Source organism: Dermochelys coriacea, chromosome 3 (genome assembly GCF_009764565.3).
Source record: "Dermochelys coriacea isolate rDerCor1 chromosome 3, rDerCor1.pri.v4, whole genome shotgun sequence".
Classification (NCBI taxonomy): domain Eukaryota; kingdom Metazoa; phylum Chordata; order Testudines; family Dermochelyidae; genus Dermochelys; species Dermochelys coriacea.
The window spans coordinates 31,006,822-31,034,302 of record NC_050070.1 but is presented as its reverse complement, the minus strand read 5'-3'; the positions used below and the strand labels follow the sequence as shown (position 1 = coordinate 31,034,302).

Genomic DNA, 27,481 nt, shown 5'->3' with positions numbered 1-27,481 from the left:
GTGGGAGAGTAGAGGACATTCTTCAAGGACAGACAAAAAAGGGACAATTTTTTTCTGTAACTTAAATCCCAGATTAACTCCACTGACATCAGTAAAATTTCACATAGTATAAATTAAAACAAAACTTGGTCCAGAATGTTTTTTTTTTAAACTTGAGTTGTGCTATATTTAATATGATCTGAAGGAATTACATAAACCAGTTTTCATAGAGAGGGGGTGTTGTGACGCATCATCCTACAGGTAGTTTTTGTGTCTGTCTTTTTATGGTTCATCAGGCTATACGTAACAGAATCCACTCTATACACCTGTTAAGATAATAGGGAATTATGTATTTTTTTTCCAGTTTTTTAGCATTCTGACTTCACTAAAGGAATGAGCACCAGGTCCTGAGCTGTAGTGAATTCCACTGTGGTGGGTAATAGAACTATTGGTTAAATAAAACTTACCAGCTTTAGTCTGTGACCACTGTGTGCATAGAATTGTTAAACTGAAATGAAAATTGAACATAACAAATACCTGTGGACTGTTTTTTTTGGGGAGCAGTCAGGGCAGAAATATATATTTACCAAGTATTTTTTAATAATTCCCCTCTCTGATCTGAAATCCTGGTCTGTTGCAAGTCATGCATGCTGGGTTCTCATTAAAAGGTGCCAAAGTGCTATATTTGTTTATTTTGGAGGGAGGGGGCAGGGGAGATTATTTTAAGATGTATTTCTTCCCTGGTTCTCCCCTGAATTTGGTTTAACTCTATGGACATTCAGCATAATCTGGTTTTAATTTCCACTTAATCTGACAATTTATCTTTTTTAAATTCAGGGAGTCGATATTCCCCTAAACGAGAAACTTGAGCAGTGGTCCCCAAATTTTTTACCTTGCGTACCCCCCCTTACATCTGTCTGTGCCCCTGGAGCTGGGGCCGGGAGCGAGGCCCCAGGCGTGGGGCTATCAGCCGGGGCCAGGCCCAAGAGTGGAGCTGGGTTGTGTGCTCTCTCCCCCTCCCCCTCCCATCAGGGCTGACCCTGGCCCCAGCTGTGCTCCCCCGAACGTTCCTTGGTGCCCCCTAGGGGAATGAGCCCCACAGATTGGGGATCTCTGACTCAGAGATAGAATCCTCCCCTTCCTCATTGCCCGTTAGGGTGTGTGGGCGAGTGGAAGAGTCTTTATGGCTGGCGTAGTGGGTTCCTGAGTTATCCTGGTGCAGTGCAGGATGGCCCGGGGATAAGGGCAGTGTGTCCTCTGGTTTGAAAAGAAGCTGTGTGGATCCCTTCTAACATGATGACTGCCGCATGTATACATGGGAACTGGAGCATGCTGGCCTAACTGATTCTTAACTAGCAAACAGAGCTTGCAGAAGGCCCGGGGGAACAATAGCTGACCTACCCTTCCCTCTGTTGCTCTTGCTTTGAGAGAGAGGAAGATTATCTTGTGCAATAGAGGAAGGACTTAGCTCTTAATATGTAAGAATTCTTTTTAGTGCTTCCTTGTGGAATGGAGCACACATTTTCAGATTTATCTGTAAGTATATTTTGGATATTCAATGTTTATCCCTGGGTAAAAGTGGGTATTAGATCACTTGCTATTAGAATAGCTCTAAAATTGCACAACTGTGTATTACACACATATAGTAATCAGAAACTAGCAAAGGTGATGTTAAAGCTCTGAGCGCTCACTTATGTTCCTTGAGCATCCAAAATGCTCATGAAGCCAATGGGAGTTTTAGTTTGTGAAAGGAATGCAGGATCATTAGTTCTGTTTCATACCACATGAGTAATAAAATGTAACTTCTTTTTGGTGGAATTGATGAACTGCCCAAACCTAATGATAAACATAGCTTAGTAAATGATCCAAAATCTTAGTAATTATGTTCTTAATTGTTAACAGTTGAGTTGATGTGTTCTTTTGAAGAATTGAGCATTTTATTATGTCATTGAGATCAAATCCAAGACTTTATTTGAGATTACAGTACTTTCTAATGACATGGCACAGCCTCTGACTTCTAGTAGTGTTAGAGGGGTTCATTTCTCAAAGTTCACAGTCAAAAGATATTGTAGCTTTATGCAAAAATATTCTCCCCTAAACTCTGAATAGTTTGGCAACATTTTTTTTTAAATGTTAAATCAGAAAATTAACAAAAGCAATAAATGTACTATTGTCTAAGACCCTGATATAGCAGCCACTTAAGCACATGCTTAACCTTATGGGACTTTTGTGCATAAATTTATATATGTGCTTAAGTGTCTGAAGGGCTGGAGTCTAAATTATTAGTTCTTAAAGCCAATTTATTTTTTATTGTAAAAATAACCTTGTTTTGTTTTCCCCCATATCCCATTCAGGAGAAAAACCTTTCAGCTGTAACTGGGAAGGCTGTGACAAAAAGTTTGCCCGCTCAGATGAACTTTCTCGCCACCGAAGAACTCATACTGGAGAGAAGAAGTTTGCTTGTCCTGTTTGTGACCGTCGTTTCATGCGCAGTGATCACTTGACAAAACACGCCCGTCGTCATATGACTACAAAGAAAATACCCAGTTGGCAGACACAGATTGACAAACTGAACAGAATTGCTACAGCAGAGAAACCTAAAAGTGGTGGTGCATTGAACATGCTCATACCCATGCCAACATCTGCCTAAGTGGGCTAGTTGGACAAAAAAATCTGCTCTCAGAACTTTCTAAAAGTCAGGAAAGAGCTACAATGGTTAAAACCAAATTGACAATGTTTTCTTAATTTCTGTTCATATTTGCCTCTTTAATAGGGCGGAAAAAAGGTATGTAATTATTTTCTTCAGCTTAGGCTCTGTTATGATGATATCATATCATATGAGAACTCGATTGTATGTTTCTCTTTTTTTTTTTTTTTTTTTTTCTTTTCCCTCCCTTCTTTTCCTCAAAATTGGGGTATCCCCAGTTACTGGCACTTCAGGAAAGCAGAACTCTTCGGAAACAATTTGGGTACTAGAGTATTAAAAGCAAAACTCACTTGAGTAACAGTTGCTGTTCATATTTGATACAAAGTGAAACAAGGTGATTTTTAATGTTTTATATACTAGTATTTTCTATACAAAATATATTTTATATTTGTTCAGCTAGGGTTTGGCCTGCAGTCATTGAAACTACTTGCATAAGTCAAAGTGTGCAAAATCAGACCCTTTGTTTGGAAACTGCTTTTCACTAAGCCTCAAGAAACTTAAATAAAAGATTTTATAAACGTATAACACTTTAACTCAGAATGTTTTGGAACTTTACACATTTAGACCCTGATCCAGCAATCAGTTTGCACAGTCGGACCTTCATTCAGATGAGATTGCAGGAGTGGGACTTAAAAAAATCTCCAGGAATAAAATTTGTTTCTTGAAATCCACAACAATTAATTGAAATCGGTTCCCTGAAGGAAAAAATTGCACTGAGCATGTTTCATAAAATTTGCTGTGGGAAGTCCTTGTGACTTCAGGTGGAAGCTTGAAAGACAGTGCACTCTTGATTAGATTTTGTTCTAACTGGGCAAAGTTTGGAGAGCCAAGACTGTTCAAGTGGATGCACAAGGGCAGCTACTTCTGAAGAATTTTGCCACTATTAAGGGATTTTTACTTAAGTCCTTTGACACTACTACTGTAAACCCAAAACAGGTAGATGGAGACAAAACAGATGTCACATGTAGTAAACTGGATCTCTGATTTGTATTTCCTCCGTTTTAAAAATTATAGCGTGTTTTTTATAGTGTTTAGGTTAGACTCTTGCACACCTAGTAATGAACAATTCAGGACTTCAGTTTGTGTATCAAAAGTGCACACCCAAAGTCTAATTCAAAACACAGCCACTTTCTTAAACTGATGAGCCTCTTCTTACGGCCTTACACTCCATGCTATTTTGCGTGCAGAACCACTCTTCTCTATTAAATGAAATACTCTTCCTGTTGAATGGACTTTCTTTTCCATCAAAGTACGTTATGACTAAGATGAATTACAAAATTGCCAGCTGCAGGACTGCTCTGTTGTAACTTTCTTTAGTAGCATAGTATGATTAACAACATTAAATGTGTGTAGCACAACTAGATCACTCAGCTTCTGTGTCAAGAAGAGAACACACACATATTAACAAGCAAAGATGTTTGCTGTAGTGCTGAGATCAGACTTGGTGTAACATCTGACATTTCATTGGTCCCCAGAATCATTGGCTCTAGAACAGATGAAAAATAGTTTTTGACTAGCATGGTACCTTCCTTAATCCAGATATTTCTCTTCTGTAGGTTGATTCCTTGTGCAATTTGGCTGCTTCTATTGCAAACATCTTTTAACATTAACAACTTCATATATAGACTTTGCCTTAAGCTTATTTATTTATTTAATTTGAGTCTAAATTTTCTATCATGAAAAGCCTTCTCCTTAAAATGTGGTTCTAATCTGAAAAGTAACAATATAAAAATGGCATTTTCATACTCCAGGTCATCTGCTTCTTTTGTGTGCATTCAGTTGCATCTGCCTCTTTACTGACAAAGTATGTTTTTACTACTCTTTGCTCTTATGAGCCTGACACAGTCAACACAACTAACAGAGCATGAGCTGGATTCTCTTCCTTTTTGCAAAAAATGGTTTACGAAGTTTGGTCTATTACACTTTTTGAAATCCGTTGAGTGTCCATAGGGAACAGTATTTCAGTTATTTGAAGTAAAATGATTGGACTTTCCTACTACCAGCAAATAATACATTGAAACTGTCAGTAATATTGAACTTTTGAGAAGATATCTAAATTTCCAGATGAATAAAACATCAATAATTGGGAATGTGCTGCATGTTGCACTGCTTCATTAGTCTAAAAACTGTTTTGTTGTGCAGTATGTGGTCTGATTCTGTGTTCATATGGACTGGTGCAAACACGCTGAAATCAGTTTATAGTTCATCTGAAGTCAGTGAAGCGCATGTGTAACAGCAGAATATGCTCCTAAATTTAGGTTTTTATGCCTCTGGTTATAGTTATTGGTAATTTTAAGATTATGCTAAACTGAAACATTGCGCTCAGTGTGCTAAATTTTTGTGCATATCCTTTAAAATGTCCAATTCTTGTTCATTTGATATTTAATATGACACAGCTGATCATGTATACTCCTGGGGGAATTCTGTCTGACTGTGCGTGCACAGAATTTATGTGCTTTGCAGAATTTTTTTCAGCAGAAAATACATTCTGCTGGGAAGGTGCTGCAGTTACTCCTTTTGCTCACCAGGGGCTGTTGTGTTGCCAGAATAGAGAGCAGCTGCTCCTAGGTGGGAACAGTCCCAGCTGCGGATAGGGAAGGAGAGGCTGCCTTCAAAGTGCCCTGTCCGTGGAGCCAGGTCAGGAGGCACGGGATACGGGAGGACGGAGAGCATGGGCTGCTGGGGAAAGAGTCACAGACTGGGGTTCAGAAGGGCTAGTGGGGCACAGATTGGGTCGGAGACTGAGTGGGGGTGCAGGGACACATGGGGATGTGAGGGAGAGGTGTGCAGGGCCACATGGGAAAGTGGGGTGGCTGAGCTGGGGTGCAGGGCCACATGGGGATGGGGGCAGATGTGCTTGCCTGACTGAGAGGGGCTAGGGGTCAATCAGCATCTGCATGGTGGAGGCTCCCTAACAATCCCTCCCTGCCCAAAAAACATCCAGTTTCGTACTTCTCCCATCCACACCCAACATGCCTCCAAGTTCACACCCCAGCTCCTTCCCAGCAAATACTTCCCCCTCCCTCAGTCACCCCTGACTCCCCCAAGCCTTTGCACTGCTTCTGAGGGGTGTGGAAAATATGTTTCTGTATTGTAGTTTAAATGAATTATTACTCAGAGTTCTGTAGTAATGTGCCTAGTAAGGAATCTATTTGTCAAAAAAACATTTCCTGAATCTTTTTTGTTGTCTGTATTGTTACAGACATAGTTGCTGACATTTATTTTGAAATAAATTACCAAAGTAATTGAAACTGGCATGATTATATTGTGTTATTTTGACAAATAAAATATGTAGAATTTTGTAGAATTCCCCCAGGAGTAATTGTGTGTATTGCTATACATATGCAAATGTTTGTATTTTTCAAAGGGCTATATTGTAATTCCCCTTTTTGGTAAAGTGGATACTTGGACTGTTACTCTTGTGGTGTCTGAGTACTGACTGTTAGGATGCAAGCTTAATTCCATTGCAAAAAAAAGATTAGCCCTGCTTTCATGCTCTAGGGAAGAAGAGAGCAAAAAAATCTGCCTATGGACTGTAGTGCGACTGGGTGGGTTTTTTTCTTGACCCAGACATGACATATCAACTTCAAAACCTATTTTGGGAAACTAAATTGTTTTTAATTTGGCAAAATATTTTGATATTTCCCAGTAGCAAAACAGTTTTGGAAACTTCCCGTAAGTAATTTTGTAGATGGTCTTATTCTTTTGGTTGTCAGAGGGAGAAAAAGATGCACAGGAGCGTATGGGATAAAATTCTGCTCATAAATGTGCAAGCATAGTTGTCATTGGTCCCCGCCTCCTATTTGCAATACCGCTATCTCCTATTAACTTAGGAGTTAGGGGCACTTACAAGTCAGCAGGAGCTGGATGTGAGCATTAGACCCATGATTATTTAGAACCTGAGCCTGCAAAGAGCTGAATAGAACTGAGCAAATAATGGATTTTTTGGTTTGGGTGCTGAACCGGAAAGTTAAAAAAAAAATCGTTTTGAGGCAAACCAAACCAATTTTTAAAAATTTTTAATCAAACCGAGAAACTTGGAAAACTTTCATTTCCAGTTGACTGAAACATTTCAGATAGAGTCAAAATAGTCTTTTCGTGTTTATATTCATTGAGTGTTTTTGTTTTGATTTGGCAGTTTTGTGGTATTTTTCGCCCTCTTTTATAGTGATGTTCTTTTGGGTTTTTTTTAAATTGGCCAAATTTGATAATGAAATGCCATTTTGAAGCAAAATGTCAGAAAGAAATGTTTCTAAATGGCTGAAATGAAATGTTTTGACTTTTTCCACACAAAAATTTCAAGTTGTTTTGGCTGAAACTGTTTGTCAGATTTTACCCAAATTCGGGAATAGTTTTTGGTGATCTGAAAAAGGCATTTTTTGGTGAAAATTTCTATTAGCTGAAAATTTTCACCCAATGCTGGGTTTGAACGTATCCTGTGAAGTGTTTTGAGGGCGCTCATACCATTGGGCCCAAGGGAAGCAAAGTACTTTTGTAAAGGTGCATGAATAACTAAGCCAAAATTTGAAACTTTTTTTCTTGCACAGTCTGAGGGAGTAGAAACAGAAAAATGAAGTCTTATTAGTGGATTAAGCATGACCAGGTAAACTGTCCTAGTGCACTTTAATGCCTGCCCAGTTTTGTTCAGTCTTTTTACTGTGAGCCTATAAGTATATTTCATAATAAATCTTAAAATTTTCACATTTTTTGTAATTGTTCTTAACTTATTTAATAAAACTGTAATGTGGCTTTATTTTTCAATCACACATTTGGGATTTACAAGTATTTAAAGCATTTAGTTTGTTCAAGAATGTGTAAAAATAAAATGGTATCTGGCATATATTTAGACAGATGATGTGTTGGTTCATCTAGTGCATTTCTCTGGAAATGCAGGATTATATTTTCCTATTCTAGATTTTTCCAGCGCTTCATCCATTTGTTAACCATTCTTGTGCACTTGGTATAGTGGTGTGCAGTTCATAATCAGTCATTGTGTCTGGGTCCACAGCCTTTTGACAGGAGCCCTTAGATTTTTATAAATAAATTCTTGTGTGGGTCATGCTGATAATCTGTAATGATACAAAAAATGTGCACCTCCGTAATTCCACATGAGCTCACTGCTGTAGGTACAAATATCCAAATTTGGTCCAAAAGATTCAGATGCTGGTTGCTCTTCTATTTAAACCAATAGAAGGATTTTAGTGCCATTTTCTCTAGCAATGGAAGAAACCAGTATCCCAAGACTGTACAGAAGTGTCACTGGTTTCTCCTTCCCCTATGCACTTATTCTGTGATATGGATGCTGTTTGAACAGAATCTGGGCATATCTTCTTTAGTGGTCTGTCAGGCAAGAGTTGTCCAATAACATGGAAGAATTTTTCGGCTATTTCTCTACTGTGCCCTTCCCACCAACCAAATTGCAGCAACACTTATTTCTAGCTGAGTCACTTTAAAACGTCTGGGTTTGACTTGGACTAGAGAACAATAGTGTAGAAACAAACAAAATAAGTTTTAAAGCAAGAAAATAGAGGCCGTGTTCTTCAGCTCTTCACTGCAACCTTCTACTGTGACACCTGGCTGTACCCATCGTCCTAGCCCCTTACAGCTAGCAGCATGCCCTGAATTTGGGAAGACGAGCAAAGCTGTACTGGTGGGTGGGTAGATAAGACAGCAAATATCATGCCCCTATATAAATCCATGGTATGCCTTCACCTTGAATACTGTGTGCTGTTTTGCTTGCCTCATTTCAAAACAAACAACCAACAAAAAAACCCCAAAAAACCTGAAAAAAGTACAGAGAAGGGCAACAAAAACGATTTAGGAGTATGGAACTGATTTTATATGAAGAGAGATTAAAAAAGACTTCATCTTAGAAAAGGCACAAGTATGAGGAGGTGAGGTGGAATATGAGTCTATAAAGTGGAGAAAGTGAATAAGGAAGTGTTATTTCCCCCACATAACAAGAACCCGGGGTCACCCAATGAAATTAATAGGCAGTTGGTTTGAAACAAACATAAGGAAGTACTTCCTCACACAACACACAGTCAACCTGTGGAACTTGTCAGCAGGGGTTATTGTGAAGGCTAAAAATGGGTTCAAAAAAGAATTAGATAAATTAATGGAGAATAGGTCCATCAATGGCGATTAGCCTTTAATTGCCAGAAGCTGGGACTGGACGACAGGGGATGGATCATTCCCTCTGAAGCATTTGGCACCTCCCACTGCTGGAAGATGGGATACTGGGCTAGATGGACCATTGGTCTGACCCAGTATGGCTGTTCTTACGTATGTGCCCCACCTGACACCAACCCCTCCCCACAACAAAAAGCAGATTTTCCTCACAAGCTATTGGAGGAGGAAGACCATGAAGAAGAAAAGATCTCATGGAAATAGAGTTCCCTTCCAAGAACTCTGTCTTCTCAATGGAAGAGAAGAGGAGGAGGTTCCTGCATTAAGGGCTCCATCTCTGTAGTTAATTCAGCATCTTGTGTGCGTGAACTCTTCTGCTTTTCCTGATGTCTTTCTCAGTCTTTCTGTCATGGGATCCACTCGTTGCACATGGTGCTTCCCCCTGGCAGCTCAGGGGATTAGATCTTGCCAGGTGCTGCCCACCTTTGGTGGTGTCTCTACCCGTCATCTCTTTCACTCTGTGACTCCTCTCTTTCCCAGACCTTCAGCTTCCTGATCGGCATGGTTTGGCCCTCTGGCTGAGTCACTGAGATCCTCCCCTTACAGGGAAGTCAAAATCTTTCTGGATCAGCTGTCCGGCAGGCATCTCCAATGCCCTGCACCACTTTTCAGTGGCTGGTAGGGGAACCCAGACCTGCCCTCTACACTGGGTTCCAGCCCAGTGACCCTATAAAAGCAGCCCAGATCTGTATGGTCCTACCCCTTGCTGCTGTTTCCCTGGGCTTCTTCCTGCTTATCTGGCTTCCCCCTCTTTCTGCCAGCACAGGCTCCCTCCCCGCAGGGAGTGGCTGCAGACTACTTCCTTGCAGCCTCTTGCTGCTCACAGCTCCTGGGCTTTATACAGGCCCCCTCCTGTTCCTGCCCAGCTTCGCCCATTTCCAGTTTGAGGCCTGTGCCCTGTTTCCTTCCTTGGGTGTAGCCTGGGCAGTTAATTGGCCTGCCTAGCCACTTTAACCCCTCCAGGCCTTGTAGGGGTGGGCACCCCATCACACTCCCCTTGGGCAAATGTTGTGCCACCTCTTTCTGGAGTCTCTTAATGGCAGGTTAGATCTTAAGAAGCTACCTTCCCACTCTTTCCGCAGACTTTGTAGCAGCTTGCCCTAAGCCTGCTCCTACTAACAAGGGGAGAGGCTTGTGTATTTCACAATGTTGGTGTAGAATCAGACTTCATTATCTTAAATGTTCACATAAAGTTGCTCTAGTTTAACTAAAGCCTAGTCTACACTTAACACCTATAGTGACTAAGAAATGGGATTGCAGTAACTATTTTAGTGGTCAAACGAGTTATTTTGAGAAAATAGAAATCTGCAAGTCCTCCCTCATACACAGACAGGCTTAGAGAGCTCTCTACTGCTGCAATAATGGAAAAAATGACTGTCTAATAGAAATGATTGGGGGGGGAAAAATGAGGCTGTCTGCTCATACACTGCAAACTTTTGCAGCTTAGTATATATTTGTCCCCAATAGTCGCAGGTTATGTTCTCATTTATCATTTTGGTCACTTTAATTGATCCCCTGCATGATCTCTACCAGTTCAGGGTTTTCTTGTTTGATTTTGGTTTTGTTTTTTCCCAGGTTTTACAAATACTGTGACCAGGGTCCCTGGGGGGGGGGGGCGGCAGCTGAAGTCACTCAATTAGAGTGAACTGCGAAGAATGGGGCAGACAATACCCAAAGCTGGTGGATATTTTCAATACTTAGTTACCAAGTCAGCACAAAACCGCTTCTTTATTACTTCACTGGTTGCCCAGAAGCCAACAACACAATTCCCTTAAAGTAATCCAGCCTCAGGCTCCCCTCCAGATACCCAAGTCAAGAATGATGAAGATTACTGAAAATCTTTTTCATCATATAAAAGAAAAGGTTTTACCAAGCTCAAAGGATCAGACATATCACCTCCCAGGTTAATGAATATTCCAGATCTTACCCAAATACACGCTTACAGCTTATTAACTAAACTAAATTTTATTAAAAGAGAAAAGAGAGAGAGTATGGTTTAAAAGATCAATATATATACAGACATGAGTTCAATTCTTGAGGTTCAGATATATAGCAGGGATGATGAGCTTTGTAGTTGCAATGAGTTTTTTTTAGAATTTAGTCCATAGGTTATAGTCCAATGTCCAATATCATATTCAGGGTGTTTCCAGTTTAACTGGGACCTCAATCTTGCAATTCAAACGTCCCCTGATGAAGCTTAAGCAAATCTGAGATAAAAAGGATTGGGACCCAAGGATCTTTTATACAATTTCAAGCCGCCTTTGTTGGGTTGGAGTCTCTTAGGGAACAATGGGCTCTCATTTTCTAAGCATCATCATTAATTGTTCATGCAGATTAACAAAAGGCAATTGCCTGTTTTTCCACCATTTACAGGTGATTTGCTATACACTTCAAAGAGATGAATACAGCGGTATCTCATGTTTATCGTTCATTTAAATGCTAGGATGTTCTTTTGATCTCTGAATTAACAGAATACAGCATAGACAGGGACTGTTGATTACATTGTTGACCACTACTTGTATATATGTAAATACACAGAAACACAAACATCATCTCCCCATGTCTTTAAGGGTTGAATTTGAGTCATTCATCCCGCAGGATGTTTAACCCGTTCTGGCCATGCGTCACGATGAACCTTGAATTTTGTTAGTTATATGCTATTTCCTTTTTCATGTATTTATATGTTTTGGTTCATTATGTGTTTATATTTAATATAAAATGTATATATTTAATATAAAAACAATAAATATTAAGTTTAAAAAATAAAACCTATAGCAGCATAGCTACATTGCTTAGGGTGTGGGCGAAAAAAACATACACTCCTGGCGCCGTAGCTGTACCAACCAAACCCCCAGTGTAAATGCAGCTGCACCAACAGAATGCTTTTCTGGGTATAGCACATCATTCGGGGGAGGTGGTGTTAGTATACTGACAGAACTCCTCGTCATCCTCCTCCTGATTTAATTAAACTGGTGCAAACCCCTCTCAGCCACTTACTTTGATTTAAACCAGGCTTATTTCAGTTTAGTTTAAGTTGGTTACTGAATTAGTTTAAACTGGAATAAGTGACTTTTAAAGCAAAAAAAGCTTGCACTAGTTTAACTAAATAATTTAAAATCATACATTTAATTAAATCTGCAACTTTCTTATCTAGACCCTTATCTAAGGGTCCAGGTTTCAGACCTCAGTAACTCGGGCTCCCTCAGCTGCAACTTGAGGAGTGCCCATCAGGGAATATGTTCCTGAAAGTGCAAATTTACTCTTTAAGATGAACTGAGGTCATTTTTTTCTTTACATGAGGCCTTCCATGTTTGTTGTGTATCAGTAATTTCTCTCTATCAAATGTGCTCAATTTACAAGTAGAATGATCATTTTTTCTTAACTGCAAACTCAGCCTGATTGAGCTTTTTCTATCTCATACATAATCACCTGTTACAAAGGTTAGGTCAGCATGCTAGGCCACTGTCTTTGACCTATGCCTTCAAGGACACCTGTGCCATAAATAGATTTCCATAAGAGTGCAGTTGATGGGAGTTTACTCAGCAATTCCAGTGATGCTGCACAAGAAGGAATAGAATTTAGCTCCCACTCTACTGGTCTGTTGATTCTATGAATAGCAGCAATAAAAAGCAGTTAAAACTTACTTTTGTTACTGTAGTCAGTAGAGATGAAAAGGCTTCCAGGAAGCAGATCTGCTGAGTAAAAGTGTCACTTTTTACATATGAACTCTTCAGAGTATAACTGCACTCTAAACCAGCATCCTACCCAGGCCCCTAGTTAAGAAACCTATTGCTCTCTGGAGCCTCAATTTATTTCTGAGGTTTGATCTTTGGGGCCATTAATGTTCATTGGCCTTTTTCTTTCCGTCCTGGAAGGGAGCCTTACTTGTGGCTAGAGTCTCGTCCAAAAATAGCGTGCACACACATGAAAGAAAATTCACAAAAAGGTCAGTACTTGGAAAAATCTGATCATCTCTACAAGTTGGTCAAAAAAGCAGCAAAAATTTTTAATGAAAATTTAAAAAAATCTTGAACATCTCTACTCATGGCAGTCACCTGGGTGGGGAAAGAGAAGGAGCAAGTATTGCCATTCTCTATCCCAGATGAAGTAGTGATCCAAACACATCTTAATTTTCTTCTCAAAGTAGTTTCCTTCTCTGACATGGTATCCCTTCCTGACTTTTGCCTGGATCCCCAGCCTTTTTCCACTGAATGCATCCGATGAAGTGAGCTGTAGCTCACGAAAGCTTATGCTCAAATAAATTTGTTAGTCTCTAAGGTGCCACAAGTACTCCTTTTCTTTTTGCGAATACAGACTAAGACGGCTGCTACTCTGAAGCCTTAGGAGGAAGTTCCTCAGAACTCATTTGATATGCTCAAAGGGCTCTCAGTGCATCTCGCTTGTACTAACGGTAATAGGAAGTCTGATCTTGCCTTGCTCTTTGAGAGAGGGACCTCAAAAGGAAGATAAAGTTCTAGATTTTATTCTCCCCGCGGGATCTTCTCTTGTATCCAGTTTTTTTTACTCTTCTGCAGGATATCTCTGTCCAGTTGAACTCCATTGAAGTAGTTGCCACCTGCTGGTTCGAAAGCGAGTGGCTTAAGTCAATACTAGCTAGCTGGTGTGCTACCCCGCCTGTACCAAGAACCATAGTCAACCCCAGCAGCAGCCAAATGGAGAGGTCAGGATACACTGTGCTCAGCAGCTTGAGGGCTGCTATCTTTTTAGAACGAGGGAGCAGTTTTCCCAGCCCAACTCCATTTCCTTCATGGCTGGATTGTTCATCCTCTTTACATTTCAGCATATATGTGTGATCCCAACCATAGGTGCCAACTTTTACTTTTTCCCAGGGGTGCTCCACCCCAATTCTGCCCCAAGGCCCCACCCCCTTCTCCAAAGGCCCCACCCTCTCTCTGCCCCCTCCCCAAGGCCCCTGCCTATTCGCCACTTGCTGCCCTTCCCTAAGCCCCTCCACAAGCTGCCAAACAGCTGTGGCTGGTGGGGCTGGAGTACCCATGGAGTCAGCACCTATGGGCCCACCCCTGGGTAGGGCACTACTACTCAAGCTGGATCTACACTGGTGGCAGTGGTTTCAGTGGAAAACAAAATTTTCCTACTTTCTAGTTGTCTTCTGTAACATACCAACACCAGTACAGAGTTCCACCCTGATGGAGACAGGCACATCTGAGGAGTCAGGAAGTCGTCTCAGGTATTATAATTCTTATTTCTGCTTTGGAAGTTCTCGGGTGGAGAACCAGGTGATGGGAAGAGAGTGAGACTGGCTGTGAAAAGCCTTCATCTGATTAACCTACTGGAGTGAAAGCTGTGAGGTTGTACTGTAGGCTGTATTATTAGAGCTGTGAGTATTGGTTAACAGAGTACAGAAGACACACTTTAGTTTGCCAACAAAGACTGTTTATTGTCGCGCCAAGCATATAGATAAATACAGAGCAAATATGGCTGCTTATAACAAGCAACTGGGTCCTCATGGCTTGATTTTGGCAATTTCCATGTTAATCTTTCCTATCACCTGCCCACACATTAAGTCACAGCTCCTCCCATTTTGAGTCTTCAATTTCTAGCTCAGTTTGTCCCCTGATCAGTTTTTAAAGCCCTGTAAAAGAGTCGGCTGGCTCAAGGCCAGCCTATGAGAGGGTATTTCCCTTCTTAAAACTGCTCTAGAGGCAAGCACTTTTTCTAGTTGTTTTTAGGAGACAAAGCAACCAGTGGTTTCCACTCTGAAGGTCTTGCTATCTTTGTGCTCCTTCCTGTACAGGTGTGTACATACTCCAGGAAAGGCTAGAGTGCTACAACCGTGATTACACCCTTTTTATTTCTTTTCCTTGTTCAGTGGCAAGGCATGCGCCTATCATGGTAGTAATGTCATGAAAAGCAATCCGCAGGTAAGAAGAAATTCTTCTGTGCATTATATCTTCAAAGGTGCAGTTCTGCATTTGCAAACCCCCAATTTGCATGTAGCTCAGAAGTTGAGTAGATGTGAATGGCGTAAGCACAAAAGTGGCTTTTGTTCTGTTTTTGGAAGATTTTGGCCTAGTTAACTAACTTCTAAGAATTCTTTTCAGGCTTTTAAATTTCTTACCATTACAGAGCCTTTCAGTGTTAATCTTTTTACAGACCAACTAGTAAATCTTGTGAACGCCAAACTGCCTTCAGCTAAGTTGTCATGCTGCTGACCAGGTCTTCGGTTTTTTTGGCCTGCTGTCTTCTGCACATGACTGCTTTTCACGAGACAGATGGTCAGTCAGAAGCCAAGATTTTTGCCTTTTGGTTAATATTTATATAAAAATCTCTTATGATCTAGTTTTTTTAGTTTGCATGGCATGCTCTGAAGGCTCACTTTTTTTTTGTTTGTTTTGTTTTAAACACTACACTCAGTGAAAGCTAAGTAAGTGGCTGGAGCTGATAATCTATTTAAGTGGTAACCATGGAAAATGTGACCCTTTCCTTAACCCTCTGACCAACGGTGGTTTGATTTGGTGTTTTTTAAGGAGTGGCTGTTTGTAGAATGGTTAATAGCCAGCACGGCACTAAACATAAGGTAGGTAGTTTGTGCAAAGTACAGAACATACTGTATTTGTATAATTTTGTATTTACGTGCTGCTTCTAGACAAGGGAAGATACCATGCTAAATTGTGGAAAATATTTTATCGTTTACTTGGAGAGGACTGAAAGTTTTTTGCACTAAATACTGTGTCCTGCTCCAGTACACTAGGCTGTATATGTCATGTAGAAGGGTAATGACTGAAATGACAGGCCAGCTACCCAGCTGGTGTATCTCAGTGTAGTCCCATATGTTTAGGGACAGGCTAGATGAGATCCTTTTTAAAAATAGGAATGAATTTTGTCATCTTATGAACAACTGGCTGTTACACGGGGAAATGGCCATCACAGACAGGACTAAAGTAAGATGTCACCCCAAATGCTAATGGGGAGAAAATAAATCATCTTGCCAGGCAGGTTAGATTTCAATGTTCAGTCCTTAGGCCTAGTTCCGACCGCCAGGTACATTTCCTAATAATCAGTCAGGGATGACTATTTCTTCATGCTTTTTATTTTAATATTTTCTCTTTCTATAAAATTCCCAAAACACAGTCTTTCCTTTAAGACAACCTGAAAAGCATTCTTAGCTGGAGCAGTTATAGAATACAGCTGCAGAGAGAGAAACTTAACTCTGACCTCAGCAAGGCAGACAGGGCCGTCCTTACCCATACGCAAAGCACGCAGCTGAGGAGGGCACCAGGAAATTTGGGGCACCACATTTCCTGGTGCCCTGCGCAGCTGCGTGCTGCTCCAGCCCCTGCTCCGCCCCCACTCCCCCACGCCTCTGCCCCTGCTCCGCCCCCACTCCCCAGAGGAGTGCTGCAGGGGTCGGGCATGCACTCACTGTGTGGTAAGTGGAGCGACCTGGACCCAGCCTGCTCTGCTCCTCTGGCTCCCTGCCGCGCTGCTGGTAAGTGCTGGGGGGCAGTTCCCTCCTGCCTGGGGGGCTGCGTAGGGCACCAAAATGGCTCGGGATGGCCCTGAAGACAGAGCCTGGAGCAGGAGGAGGTCTCAGATACTGAAGGAGGCTTGATCTCCCTGTCTACACAGTATAACAGTAAGGTCTGGCAGCTCAAAGTGTCTGGAAAGTTGGTAGATTTCTCCATCTTGGGATTCCAGCTGAGCGGTCCCCAACTGACATGTGTGCCACCCTTCTCCAGCCTCCCTAGTGTTACATTGGGGTGTGACCAGAGGTTTTCACAGACAGCTGCCGCGGCACAGGAGCTAGCAAACAGAGCTCTAAACAGGGGAGTTTGAGTGGGAGTTTGTATTGTGGTGCTTGTTTGGGGTTTGCTTTTGCTGGGGGGGTGGTTCCCAGATTAACAGGATTTAGGTGGGAAAGCGATGACAGATACAGAGGCAGCTGTGGGAGTGACTCGTGTAGTGGAAGACACATTGAGGATGACTGGATGTGGAAGCTGTGGTATGTACATGATTCTGGAGGGGGGAACCGGTAAGAGTTTTTTCTGCATGAAATGTCGTCTGATAGAGCTGATGGAGGAAAAGTTCCGAGGTTTGGAGATGCAGGTGGAAAGTCTGGTTGAGTTTAGGAAGGGGTTTGAGCAGATGATGGAGCAAAGATATGAGGGTATCTGAAGGGAAAAGCTCAGACTCGCGGATGGAAGCAGGGCTGGGGAATTTTGAGGGGAGACTGGGTGAGGAAAGTGGTCAGTGGAAACATGTGACTAAAAGAACCAGGCAGAGAAAAAGATGGGCTAGTGAAGGAGAAATAGAGCTTAGGAATAGGTTTGCAGAGTTGGAAAATGAAGAAGGGGCTCAGCAGGTACTTGTTGAAGGTGGAAGGGTAAGGAAGAAGAGAAGAGAGGCTAGTCCTATAGGAAAAGGGGAAGAGTCAAGGGAGACTACACCAAATATGAGCCCCAGGAGGATACAGGATGGGCTGAAGAAGATTATAAGGGAAAAAAGGAATGGAAAGAACTTGCAGCCAGACGGAACAGGGGAGAGACTGGAGAATAGCACCGTCACCAGGAAAAGGCAGGTCTATGTGATCCGGGACTCTTTATTGAGAAGAATAGACAGGCCTGTAACTAGAGCTGATCCTGAGAATAGAAGGGTGTGCTGTCTTCCGGGTGCTAAGATACGGGATGTAGACCTGAGGTTGAAAAGGATCCTAAAGGGAGCGGGAAAGAATCCCCTAATTATCCTTCATGTGGGAACAAATGATAAAGCCAGATTCTCGCTGGAAAATATTAAGGGAGACTATGCTAGGCTGGGGAAGACGCTTAAGGAAATGAGGCTCAGGTGATCTTTAGCGGGATCCTTCCTGTTCCTAGAGAAGGGCAACAAAGGTGTGACAAGATTGTGACTGTCAACAGATGGCTTAGGCAGTGGTGCTATAAGGAGGGCTTTGGGATGTATGGCCACTGGGAGGCATTCACGGACAGAGGACAGTTCTCTTGGGATGGACTTCATCTGAGTAGGGAAGGAAATAGACTTCTATGATCGAGGCTGGCACAACTGATAAAGAGAGCTTTAAACTAGGAATTAGGGGGAGATGGATGGGAGATGTCCAGGAAATCTCCACGCCAGATTTTAGCATTGAGAGGGAAGAAGACGAAGTAAGAAGGGATACAGCCGTGGGTAGGAGAATGTATATAAGGAGCGAGGGCGGTGTGGATACTAGTCTAATAGGTTATACTGGCTGTAGAATGACTGTGCCTAATAGGGTACAAAATGTGAGCGAGGCCAAACAGCAAAAATTAAGATGTTTGTACACCAATGCGAGGAGCCTAGGTAACAAAATGGAGGAACTAGAGCTACTGGTGCAGGAAGTGAAACCAGATATTATAGGGATAACAGAAACATGGTGGAATAGTAGTCATGACTGGACTACAGGTATTGAAGGGTATGTGCTGTTTAGGAAAGACAGAAACAAAGGTAAAGGGGGTAGCATTGTATATCAATGATGAGGTAGAATGTAAAGAAATAAGAAGCGATGCAATGGATAAGACAGAGTCCGTCTGGGCAAAAATTACATTGGGGAAGAAAACTAGTAAAGCCTCTCCTACGATAGTGCTTGGGGTGTGCTATAGACCTCCGGGATCTAATTTGGATATGGATAGAGCCCTTTTTAATGTCTTTAATAAAGTAAATACTAATGGAAACTGCATGATCATAGGAGACTTTAACTTCCCAGATATAGACTGGAGGACCAGTGCTAGTAATAATAATAGGGCTCAGATTTTCCTAGATGTGATAGCTGATGGATTCCTTCATCAAGTAGTTGCTGAACCGACTAGAGGGGATGCCATTTTAGATTTAATTTTGGTGAGTAGCGAGGACCTCATAGAAGAAATGGTTGTAGGGGACAATCTTGGCTCAAGTGATCATGAGCTAATTCAGTTCAAACTAAATGGAAGGATTAACAAAAATAAATCTGCAACTAGGGTTTTTGATTTCAAAAGGGCTGACTTTCAAAAATTAAGGAAATTAGTTAGGGAAGTGGATTGGACTGAAGAACTTATGGATCTAAAGGTAGAGGAGGCCTGGGATTACTTTAAATCAAAGCTGCAGAAGCCGTCAGAAGCCTGTATCCCAAGAAAGGGGAAAAAATTCATAGGAAGGAGTTGCAGACCAAGATGGATGAGCAAGCATCTTAGAGAGGTGATTAAGAAGAAGCAGAAAGCATACAGGGAGTGGAAGATGGGAGGGATCAGCAAGGAAAGCTACCTAATTGAGGTCAGAACATGTAGGGATAAAGTGAGACAGGCTAAAAGTCGAGTAGAGTTGGACCTTGCAAAGGGAATTAAAACCAATAGTAAAAGGTTCTATAGCCATATAAATAAGAAGAAAACTAAGAAAGAAGAAGTGGGGCCGCTTAACACTGAGGATGGAGTGGAGGTTAAAGATAATCTAGGCATGGCCCAATATCTAAACAAATACTTTGCCTCAGTCTTTAATAAGGCTAAAGAGGATGTTGGGGATAATGGTAGCATGACAAATGGGAATGAGGATATAGAGGTAGATATTACCATATCTGAGGTAGAAGCAAAACTGAAACAGCTTAATGGGACTAAATCGGGGGGCCCAGATAATCTTCATCCAAGAATATTAAAGGAATTGGCACCTGAAATTGCAAGCCCATTAGCAAGAATTTTTAATGAATCTGTAAACTCAGGAGTAGTACCGAATGATTGGAGAATTGCTAATATAGTTCCTATTTTTAAGAAAGGAAAAAAAAGTGATCCAGGTAACTACGGGCCAGTTAGTTTGATATCTGTAGTATGCAAGGTCCTGGAAAAAATTTTGAAGGAGAAATTAGTTAAGGACATTGAAGTCAGTGGTAAATGGGACAAAATACAACATGTTTTTACAAAAGGTAGATCGTGCCAAACCAGCCTAATCTCCTTTTTTGAAAAGGTAACAGATTTTTTAGATAAAGGAAATGCAGTGGATCTAATTTACCTAGATTTCAGTAAGGCATTTGATACCGTGCCACATGGGGAATTATTAGTTAAATTGGAGAAGATGGGGATCAATATGAACATCAAAAGGTGGATAAGGAATTGGTTAAAGGGGAGACTGCAACGGGTCCTACTGAAAGGCGAACTGTCAGGTTGGAGGGAGGTTACCAGTGGAGTTCCTCTGGTTCCAAAACCAATCCCTATCTTATTTAATCTTTTTATTACTGACCTTGGCACAAAAAGTGGGAGTGTGCTAATAAAGTTTGCAGATGATACAAAGCTGGGAGGTATTGCCAATTCGGAGAAGGATCGGGATATTATACAGGAGGATCTGGATGACCTTGTAAACTGGAGTAATAGTAATAGGATGAAATTTAATAGCGAGAAGTGTAAGGTTATGCATTTAGGGATTAATAACAAGAATTTTAGTTATAAGTTGGGGACGCATCAATTAGAAGTAACAGAAGAGGAGAAGGACCTTGGAGTACTGGTTGATCATAGGATGACTATGAGCTGCCAATGTGATATGGCTGTGAAAAAAGCTAATGCAGTTTTGGGATGCATCAGGAGAGGAATTTCCAGTAGGGATAAGGAGGTTTTAGTACCGTTATACAAGGCACTGGTGAGACCTCACCTAGAATACTGTGTGCAGTTCTGGTCTCCCATGTTTAAAAAGGATGAATTCAAACTGGAGCAGGTTCAGAGAAGGGCTACTAGGATGATCCGAGGAATGGAAAACTTGTCTTATGAAAGGAGACTTAAGGAGCTTGGCTTGTTTAGCCTAACTAAAAGAAGGTTGAGGGGAGATATGATTGCTCTCTATAAATATATCAGAGGGATAAATACAGGAGAGGGAGAGGAATTATTTCAGCTCAGCACCAATGTGGACACAAGAACAAATGGGTATAAACTGGCCACCAGGAAGTTTAGACTTGAAATCAGACGAAGGTTTTTAACCATCAGAGGAGTGAAGTTTTGGAATAACCTTCCAAGGGAAGCAGTGGGGGCAAAAGATCTATCTGGTTTTAAGATTCTACTTGATAAGTTTATGGAGGAGATGGTATGATGGGATAATGGGATTTTGGTAAGTAATTGATCTTTACATATTCAGGGTAAATAGGCCAAATCCCCTGAGATGGGATATTAGATGGATGGGATCTGAGTTACTATAGAAAATTCTTTCCTGGGTATCTGGCTGGTGAATCTTGCCCATATGCTCAGGGTTTAGCTGATTGCCATATTTGGGGTCGGGAAGGAATTTTCCTCCAGGGCAGATTGGAGAGGCCCCGGAGGTTTTTCGCCTTCCTCTGTAGCATGGGGCATGGTTGACTTGAGGGAGGCTTTTCTGCTCCTTGAAGTCTTTGAATCATGATTTAAGGACTTCAATAGCTCAGACGTGGGTGAGGTTTTTCATAGGAGTGGGTGGGTGGGTGAGGTTCTGTGGCCTGCGCTGTGCAGGAGGTTGGACTAGATGATCAGAATGGTCCCTTCTGAATTTAGTATCTATGAATCTATCCATCTATTCATGGCTGGTAAAATGAACCCTGGACACCACAACCAGTTGTCTTATTTTAAAGCATTTTGGTTGTCATCCTAAAGTAGGCAGGTCCCAGCACATAACTGGCCCCAGAATCAGAAAGCCACAACCAGTTCCTCTGTGGCTTCCTTCCCCTCATCTGTGCCTATCACATACTGGGCACCCCTTAGAGTCTGGCCCTGTGTGTCCAAGAACAGTCCCAATCTAAAGGAAGAAACCTGGATAGCATAGAAATCTAAAAGTTGGATAGTTTCTGAACAAAAAGGGGACATACCATGCATGCAGCATCATGAGTATGTACAGCTACTAGATTTAGAAATCTTCAGATGTTTTTATGTTCTCGATAAAAAATGCACTATGTATTCTTCTCACTCTGATATAATTTTGCTTGCTATCATGGCAGGTTATTGGAGATTAATTTCGTTTAATTTAATTCTGGCCAATGTAATAGAATACGGACCTTGGCCATATAAATTCATGTTATTACTTTTGTGTAATTTTCAGAAATGGTAATATTACTGAACATATTGTTTCTACTCAAGAACCAGTTATTACCATATTTTCTATTTTTGTGTGTGGTTCTAATCCTGATATGTTAAGCTACCTCCCCCAACCACTGCACATATATTTTTTGACTGACAGCAGGATATTTCTGGATATACCAAGCTAGGCTCTCTTAGTGCACAGTCAGTGTCCACATGGCGAGCTAGTGTGGAGTAGCTAATTGAGTACCTAGTGCACTTTAAAGTCACATTTTAGCTTATTTAGCATATTAGCACTAACATCCCCATGTAGACATGCCCTAAGTATAACTTCCATCTGATTGGGTGCCACACCAGACCTCCAACAGGAACATTTCTGTCCTTCTCTATGTAAAGTTCACACCACAATGATACCCACCATCTGAGTACATGAGCAGGACATCTTTTGAAAAACTGCTTCTTATCCAAACTGGTCAGTAGGGGTTTTTGTGCTCTCTGCATGATCCTCTCCATCCTTCTAGAATTGTGCACATCCCCTTACAGGTGCACTTTGTCTCTACTATCTTCTGATAGCCTTTTAATGAATCTTCCAGGAATAAGAAAAGGAGTATTTGTGGCACCTTAGAGACTAACAAATTTATTAGAGCATAAGCTTTCGTGAGCTACAGCTCAATGCATCCGATGAAGTGAGCTGTAGCTCACGAAAGCTTATGCTCTAATAAATTTGTTAGTCTCTAAGGTGCCACAAATACTCCTTTTCTTTTTGCGAATACAGACTAACACGGCTGCTTCTCTGAAACTTCCAGGAATAGTGGGCTGAAGAAGCACTGAGTAGGGGAGGACTATGAACCAGCATGGAGATGTCTGTGTTCAGTCACATTGGCTATGAGAACATGACAACCTGGAGATAGCCACGGGTTCATCATTATGTAATCTGGAGGAAAAACTAAAACTAGATGCCTCATTAGGAAGAAAAAATCATATGCAGTGAGAACACATTAAAAATCCTACTGGATATTTTCATGAAAAAATAACAGTTGGAGGGACAGAAGATTGATCACCCAATCTCTCTCAAACTAATACTTTTGCCTTTTATTGAGAATTATCTGGAACATAGATATTTGTGAAATCTACACCAAAATACAAAGGGAAAGTCAAACCTTGACATCTTAAGGTGTATCCCACTGTTTCCATTAGCATGTGCCTCATCGATTTGCCCTTGAGATTTCATCTGACGTGTTATGTTCCATCAGAGGACAGAAAGAAGTTATTTTTTCTAATTCTGATAAGCAGCTACTCCAAGTATATCAGGCTCCAAAACAAACAAAAGGACAGAAACGTTAATTAAAAAGTATAAGGCTTCACTGTCAATCATACTGAAAACCTCTGAGTCTTTGCGCTTATAGGATTTTTTGTTTTACTTTTCTGTCCTTAGTGATAAATGTGGTGAATTTTAAATTACACACTAATGAAAATTCCTGTGTAAGCCAGAAGTGGTCAATTTATATCTAACTCCAGTGCTGGAGTGCTGATTTGTGAACTACTGCTCTTCAATAATGTTAAAGCCCATCTCAAAGTGGGTGACCCAACAGGCGTGTACCTGTGGCATTGGACTGGTATGTGCACGTCATTCTGTCCTTCTGATTTCCCTGTAGCTTTCATTTCTATAAGCCAGCAGGTAAGAAACTAGACAAGAATCTTGCCTTTTAAGGAAGCAGGACTCGTGACAACTTCAGTCCCCATGCCTCTTTGGAAAAGGGGAGCTAGAAGAAACAGAGCCATGTGCACAATCAGAACAAATCCCATCCCTGTTGTTTGATAGAGAACTGGGATTTGAACTCTTAGATCCTGCAGCCTAAGTTTGGAATGATTGATTCCCTTCCCTCCCTTTTTCTGTGCTGTGGAATATTTAAAAAAAACATGTGGGGGCAAATTCATACCTGGTGTAAAGAGTTGCAAGCTGCTTACCATAGATCTGAATTTGACCCATAGCTAAGTGTCAGGAAAGGTAAATTTTGGATATCTCCAATCAAGCAAGTATTTATTCAAATGATTTGCTGCACTTCTCTGACTGAAATCACACTGTCAAAATGGCACATCTCAACCTTACAATATATTTGTCTTCATACACAAGTATTACTTAGAAACTAGCTTTTAAATATTCATTTACAAGAGAAAAGTAATAAGATCTTATTTTTTCCCACCACATAGCTTTTGTTCACTGCTCAGTGAGGGTTCCTTCGTTAATCAGTGCTCTTGCTCAGCACTTGCCAAAGAGGAGTTCTTCGAAGTCCTACAATACTAACAGCCTCCTGAGTGGTAACATTCTCTCCCATTTCATTCTCGTCTTTTCCATTTCTTCAGAACAATCTCACTGTGTGCGGGGTTATTTTGTTTGCAGAACCCTTGCTCATATGTGCCCCTGTCAGCTATGATCGTACAGCACTGGGTCTCAGCGGCAGTACTCTTGTTCAATACTCGCCATGAGCTCTTCTTCAGCGTAATCGTACGATATTGGGGATTGCATCTCGGGCTTCTTGTTACTTCTGACTGGAAACCTGGAGGACGAGACAACGAAGTATCTTTACTGTAAAAGAAAATCAAGCTCTGTGAGACACTGTAAGCCCCTTATCTCTAATAGGGAATGAGAAACAGCATTATTTTTGTGTGCAAAAGTCAAAACAAACCCACCGATCTTACTGAATCAGGGATTCCTTAATAGCAGGCCTCATAGTTTTCCAACCCGAAAGACAGGTGGTGCTCATTAGTGATCTTTGGGTAACAGTGATTTCTGAAGCAAGCACCAAGAAGAAACTGGAATGATTTTCGCTGGTGTAATCGGAAGTGGAATGTTCATATTACGCACGCTGACAATCCTAGGCTATGTCACCACGAAATTAGGTCAAATTTATAGAAGTGGATTTTATACAGTCGATTGTGTGTATCCCCACTTAAGACCATTAAGTTGGCGGAGTACGTCCACAGTACCGAGGCTAGCGTCAACTTCTGGAGCTTTGCATTGTGGGTAGCTATCCCACAGTTCCCGCAGTCTCTGCCGCCCACTGGAATTCTGGGTTGAGATCCCAAACCCTGATGGGACAAAAAACATTGTCGCGGGTGATCCTGGGTACATGTCGTCAGGCCCTCCCCATCCCCCCCGTGAAAGCAACGGCAGACACTCGTTTTGCGCCTTTTTTCCTGGGTTACCCATGCAGACGCCATACCACGGCAAGCATGGAGCCCACGCAGCTCACCATCACTGTACATCTCCTGGGTGCTGGCAGACATGGGACTGCATTGCTACACAGCAGCAGCTCATTGCCTTGTGGCAGCAAACAGTGCATTACAACTGGTAGCCGTCCTCCTCGTCTCCTGGGTGCTCTTGGCCCCCTCAGTGAGGTCGGTCGGGGCGCCTGGGCAGACATGGGTGCTCCTGGCAGACCTCGGTGAGGTCTGTCGGGGCGCCTGGACATAAATGGGAGTGACTCAGGTCATTCGCTTCTTCAAGTTTTGTCTAAGGGAGATTCAGTCCTTTCTGGAATATTGGCAGAGGGATAGGTCAGTGGTTTAAGCATTGGCCTGCTAAATCCAGGGTTGTGAGTTCAATCCTTGGGGGGGGCCATTCTGCCTCAGGCTGCTCTCCCAGCCAGCAGCACCGCAAGCACCCAGGAGAAGATGATGGCTAGCAGTCGTACTGCACCATCTGCTGACAGCCTACCCCTTGCTCCTCCCTCCGTGAAAGCAATGGCCAACAATTGTTTCACGCCTTTTTCCATGCGAGTGCCATATTGCTGTCAGCATCGTCATCCACCCGCCGATTCCGCTGCCACTCTGCTCTCTTGCAGACGCCATACCACGGCAAGCATGGAGCCCGCGCAGATCACCGCGGCAGTTATGACCATTCTAAACACCACGCGCATTATCCAGCAGTATGTGCAGAACCAGAATCAGCAAAAGCAGGCGAGTAGGTGACGGCAGCGCAGTGAGGAGAGTGATGAGGACATGGACACAGACTTCTCTCAAAGCACAGGCCCCGGCAATGAGGACGTCAGGGTGGTAATGGGGCAGGTTCATGCTGTGGAATGCAGATTCTGGGCCAGGGAAACAAGCACAGACTGGTGGGACCGCATAGTGTTGCGGGTCTGGGACAATTCCCAGTGGCTGCGAAACTTTCGCATGCGTAAGGGCATTTTCATGGAACTTTGTGACTTGCTTTCCCCTGCCCTGAAGCGCCAGGATACCAAGATAAGAGCAGCCCACAGTTCACAAGCGAGTGGCAATAGCCCTGTAGAAGCTGGCAATGCCAGACAGCTACTGATCAGTTGGGAATCAATTTGGAGTGGGCAAATCTACTGTGAGGGTTGCTGTGATGCAAGTAGCCAGTGCAATCACTGAGCTGCTGCTATCAAGGGTAGTGACTCTGGGAAATGTGCAGGTCATAGTGGATGGCTTTGCTGCAATGAGATTCCCTAACTGTGGTGGGGCTATAGATGGAACCCATATCCCTATCTTGGCACTGGAGCACCAAGGCAGCAAATACATAAACCGAAAGGGGTACTTTTCAATGGTGTTGCAAGCACTGGTGGATCACAAGAGACATTTCACCAACATCAATGTGGGATGGCCGGGAAAGGTACATGACGCTCGCACCTTCAGGAACTCTGGTCTGTTTCAACAGTTCTAGCAAGGGACTTTCTTCCCAGACCAGAAAATAACCATTGGGGATGTTGAAATGCCTATAGAAAAGGAGTACTTGTGGCACCTTAGAGACTAACAAACTTATTAGAGCATAAGCTTTCGTGAGTTACAGCTCACTTCATCGGATGCATTTGGGCTGTAACTCATGAAAGCTTATGCTCTAATAAATTTGTTAGTCTCTAAGGTGCCACAAGTACTCCTTTTCTTTTTGCGAATACAGACTAACACGGCTGCTACTCTGAAACCTAAAATGCCTATAGTTATCCTTGGGGACCCAGCCTACCTCTTAATGCCATGGCTCATGAAGCCAACACAGGCAGCCTGGACAGTAGCCAGAAGCTGTTCAACTATAGGCTGAGTAAGTGCAGAATGGTGGTAGAATGTCCATTTGGTCGTTTCCAAGCGTGCTGGCGCAGTTTACTGACTCAGGTAGACTTCAGCGAAACCAATATTCCCACTGTTATTATTGCTTGCTGTGCGCTCCACAATATCTGTGAGAGTAAGAGGAAGACGTTTATGGTGGGGTGGGAGATTGAGGCAAATCGCCTGGCTGCTGATTATGCACAGCCAGACATCAGGGCGGTTAGAAGAGCACAGGAGGGCGCGGTGCGCATCAGAGAAGGTTTGAAAACCAGTTTCATGACTGGCCAGGCTATGGTGTGAAAGTTCTGTTTGTTTCTCCTTGATGAAAACCCCCGACCCTTGGTTCACTCTACTTCCCTGTAAGCTAACCACCCTCCCCTCCCCCCTTCGATCATTGCTTGCAGAGGCAATAAAGTCATTGTTGCTTCAAATTCATGAATTCTTTATTAATTCGTCACACAAATAGGGGGATAACTGCCGAGGTAGCCCGGGAGGGGTGGGGGAAGAGGGAAGGACAAGGTCACACTGCACTTTAAAACTT

At 42.3% G+C, this 27,481-nt stretch overlaps 2 protein-coding genes across 11 annotated transcripts in view; one reads left to right on the top strand and one right to left on the bottom strand.

Annotated features, from left to right (window-relative positions):
* KLF11 (Kruppel like factor 11) overlaps positions 1-7,526 on the top strand; it is a 14,710-nt gene extending 7,184 nt beyond the window's left edge. For 7 of the 8 annotated variants that reach the window (XM_038397288.2, XM_038397284.2, XM_038397286.2 and 4 more), the window contains exon 4: positions 2,334-7,526. In XM_038397288.2, the coding sequence (XP_038253216.1) occupies positions 2,334-2,629 (296 nt within the window). In that variant the 3' untranslated portion in view covers positions 2,630-7,526. Of the gene's footprint in view, positions 510-2,333 lie in introns of those variants that run through there. The other variant, XM_043510249.1, reaches the window with a different exon arrangement.
* Positions 7,527-12,922: 5,396 nt separating this feature from the next.
* CYS1 (cystin 1) overlaps positions 12,923-27,481 on the bottom strand; it is a 43,033-nt gene continuing 28,474 nt past the window's right edge. For 2 of the 3 annotated variants that reach the window (XM_043510253.1, XM_038396603.2), the window contains exon 3: positions 22,959-24,437. In XM_043510253.1, coding sequence (XP_043366188.1) covers positions 24,217-24,437 — 221 coding nt within the window. In that variant the 3' untranslated portion in view covers positions 22,959-24,216. Of the gene's footprint in view, positions 13,455-22,958; positions 24,438-27,481 lie in introns of those variants that run through there. The other variant, XM_043510254.1, reaches the window with a different exon arrangement.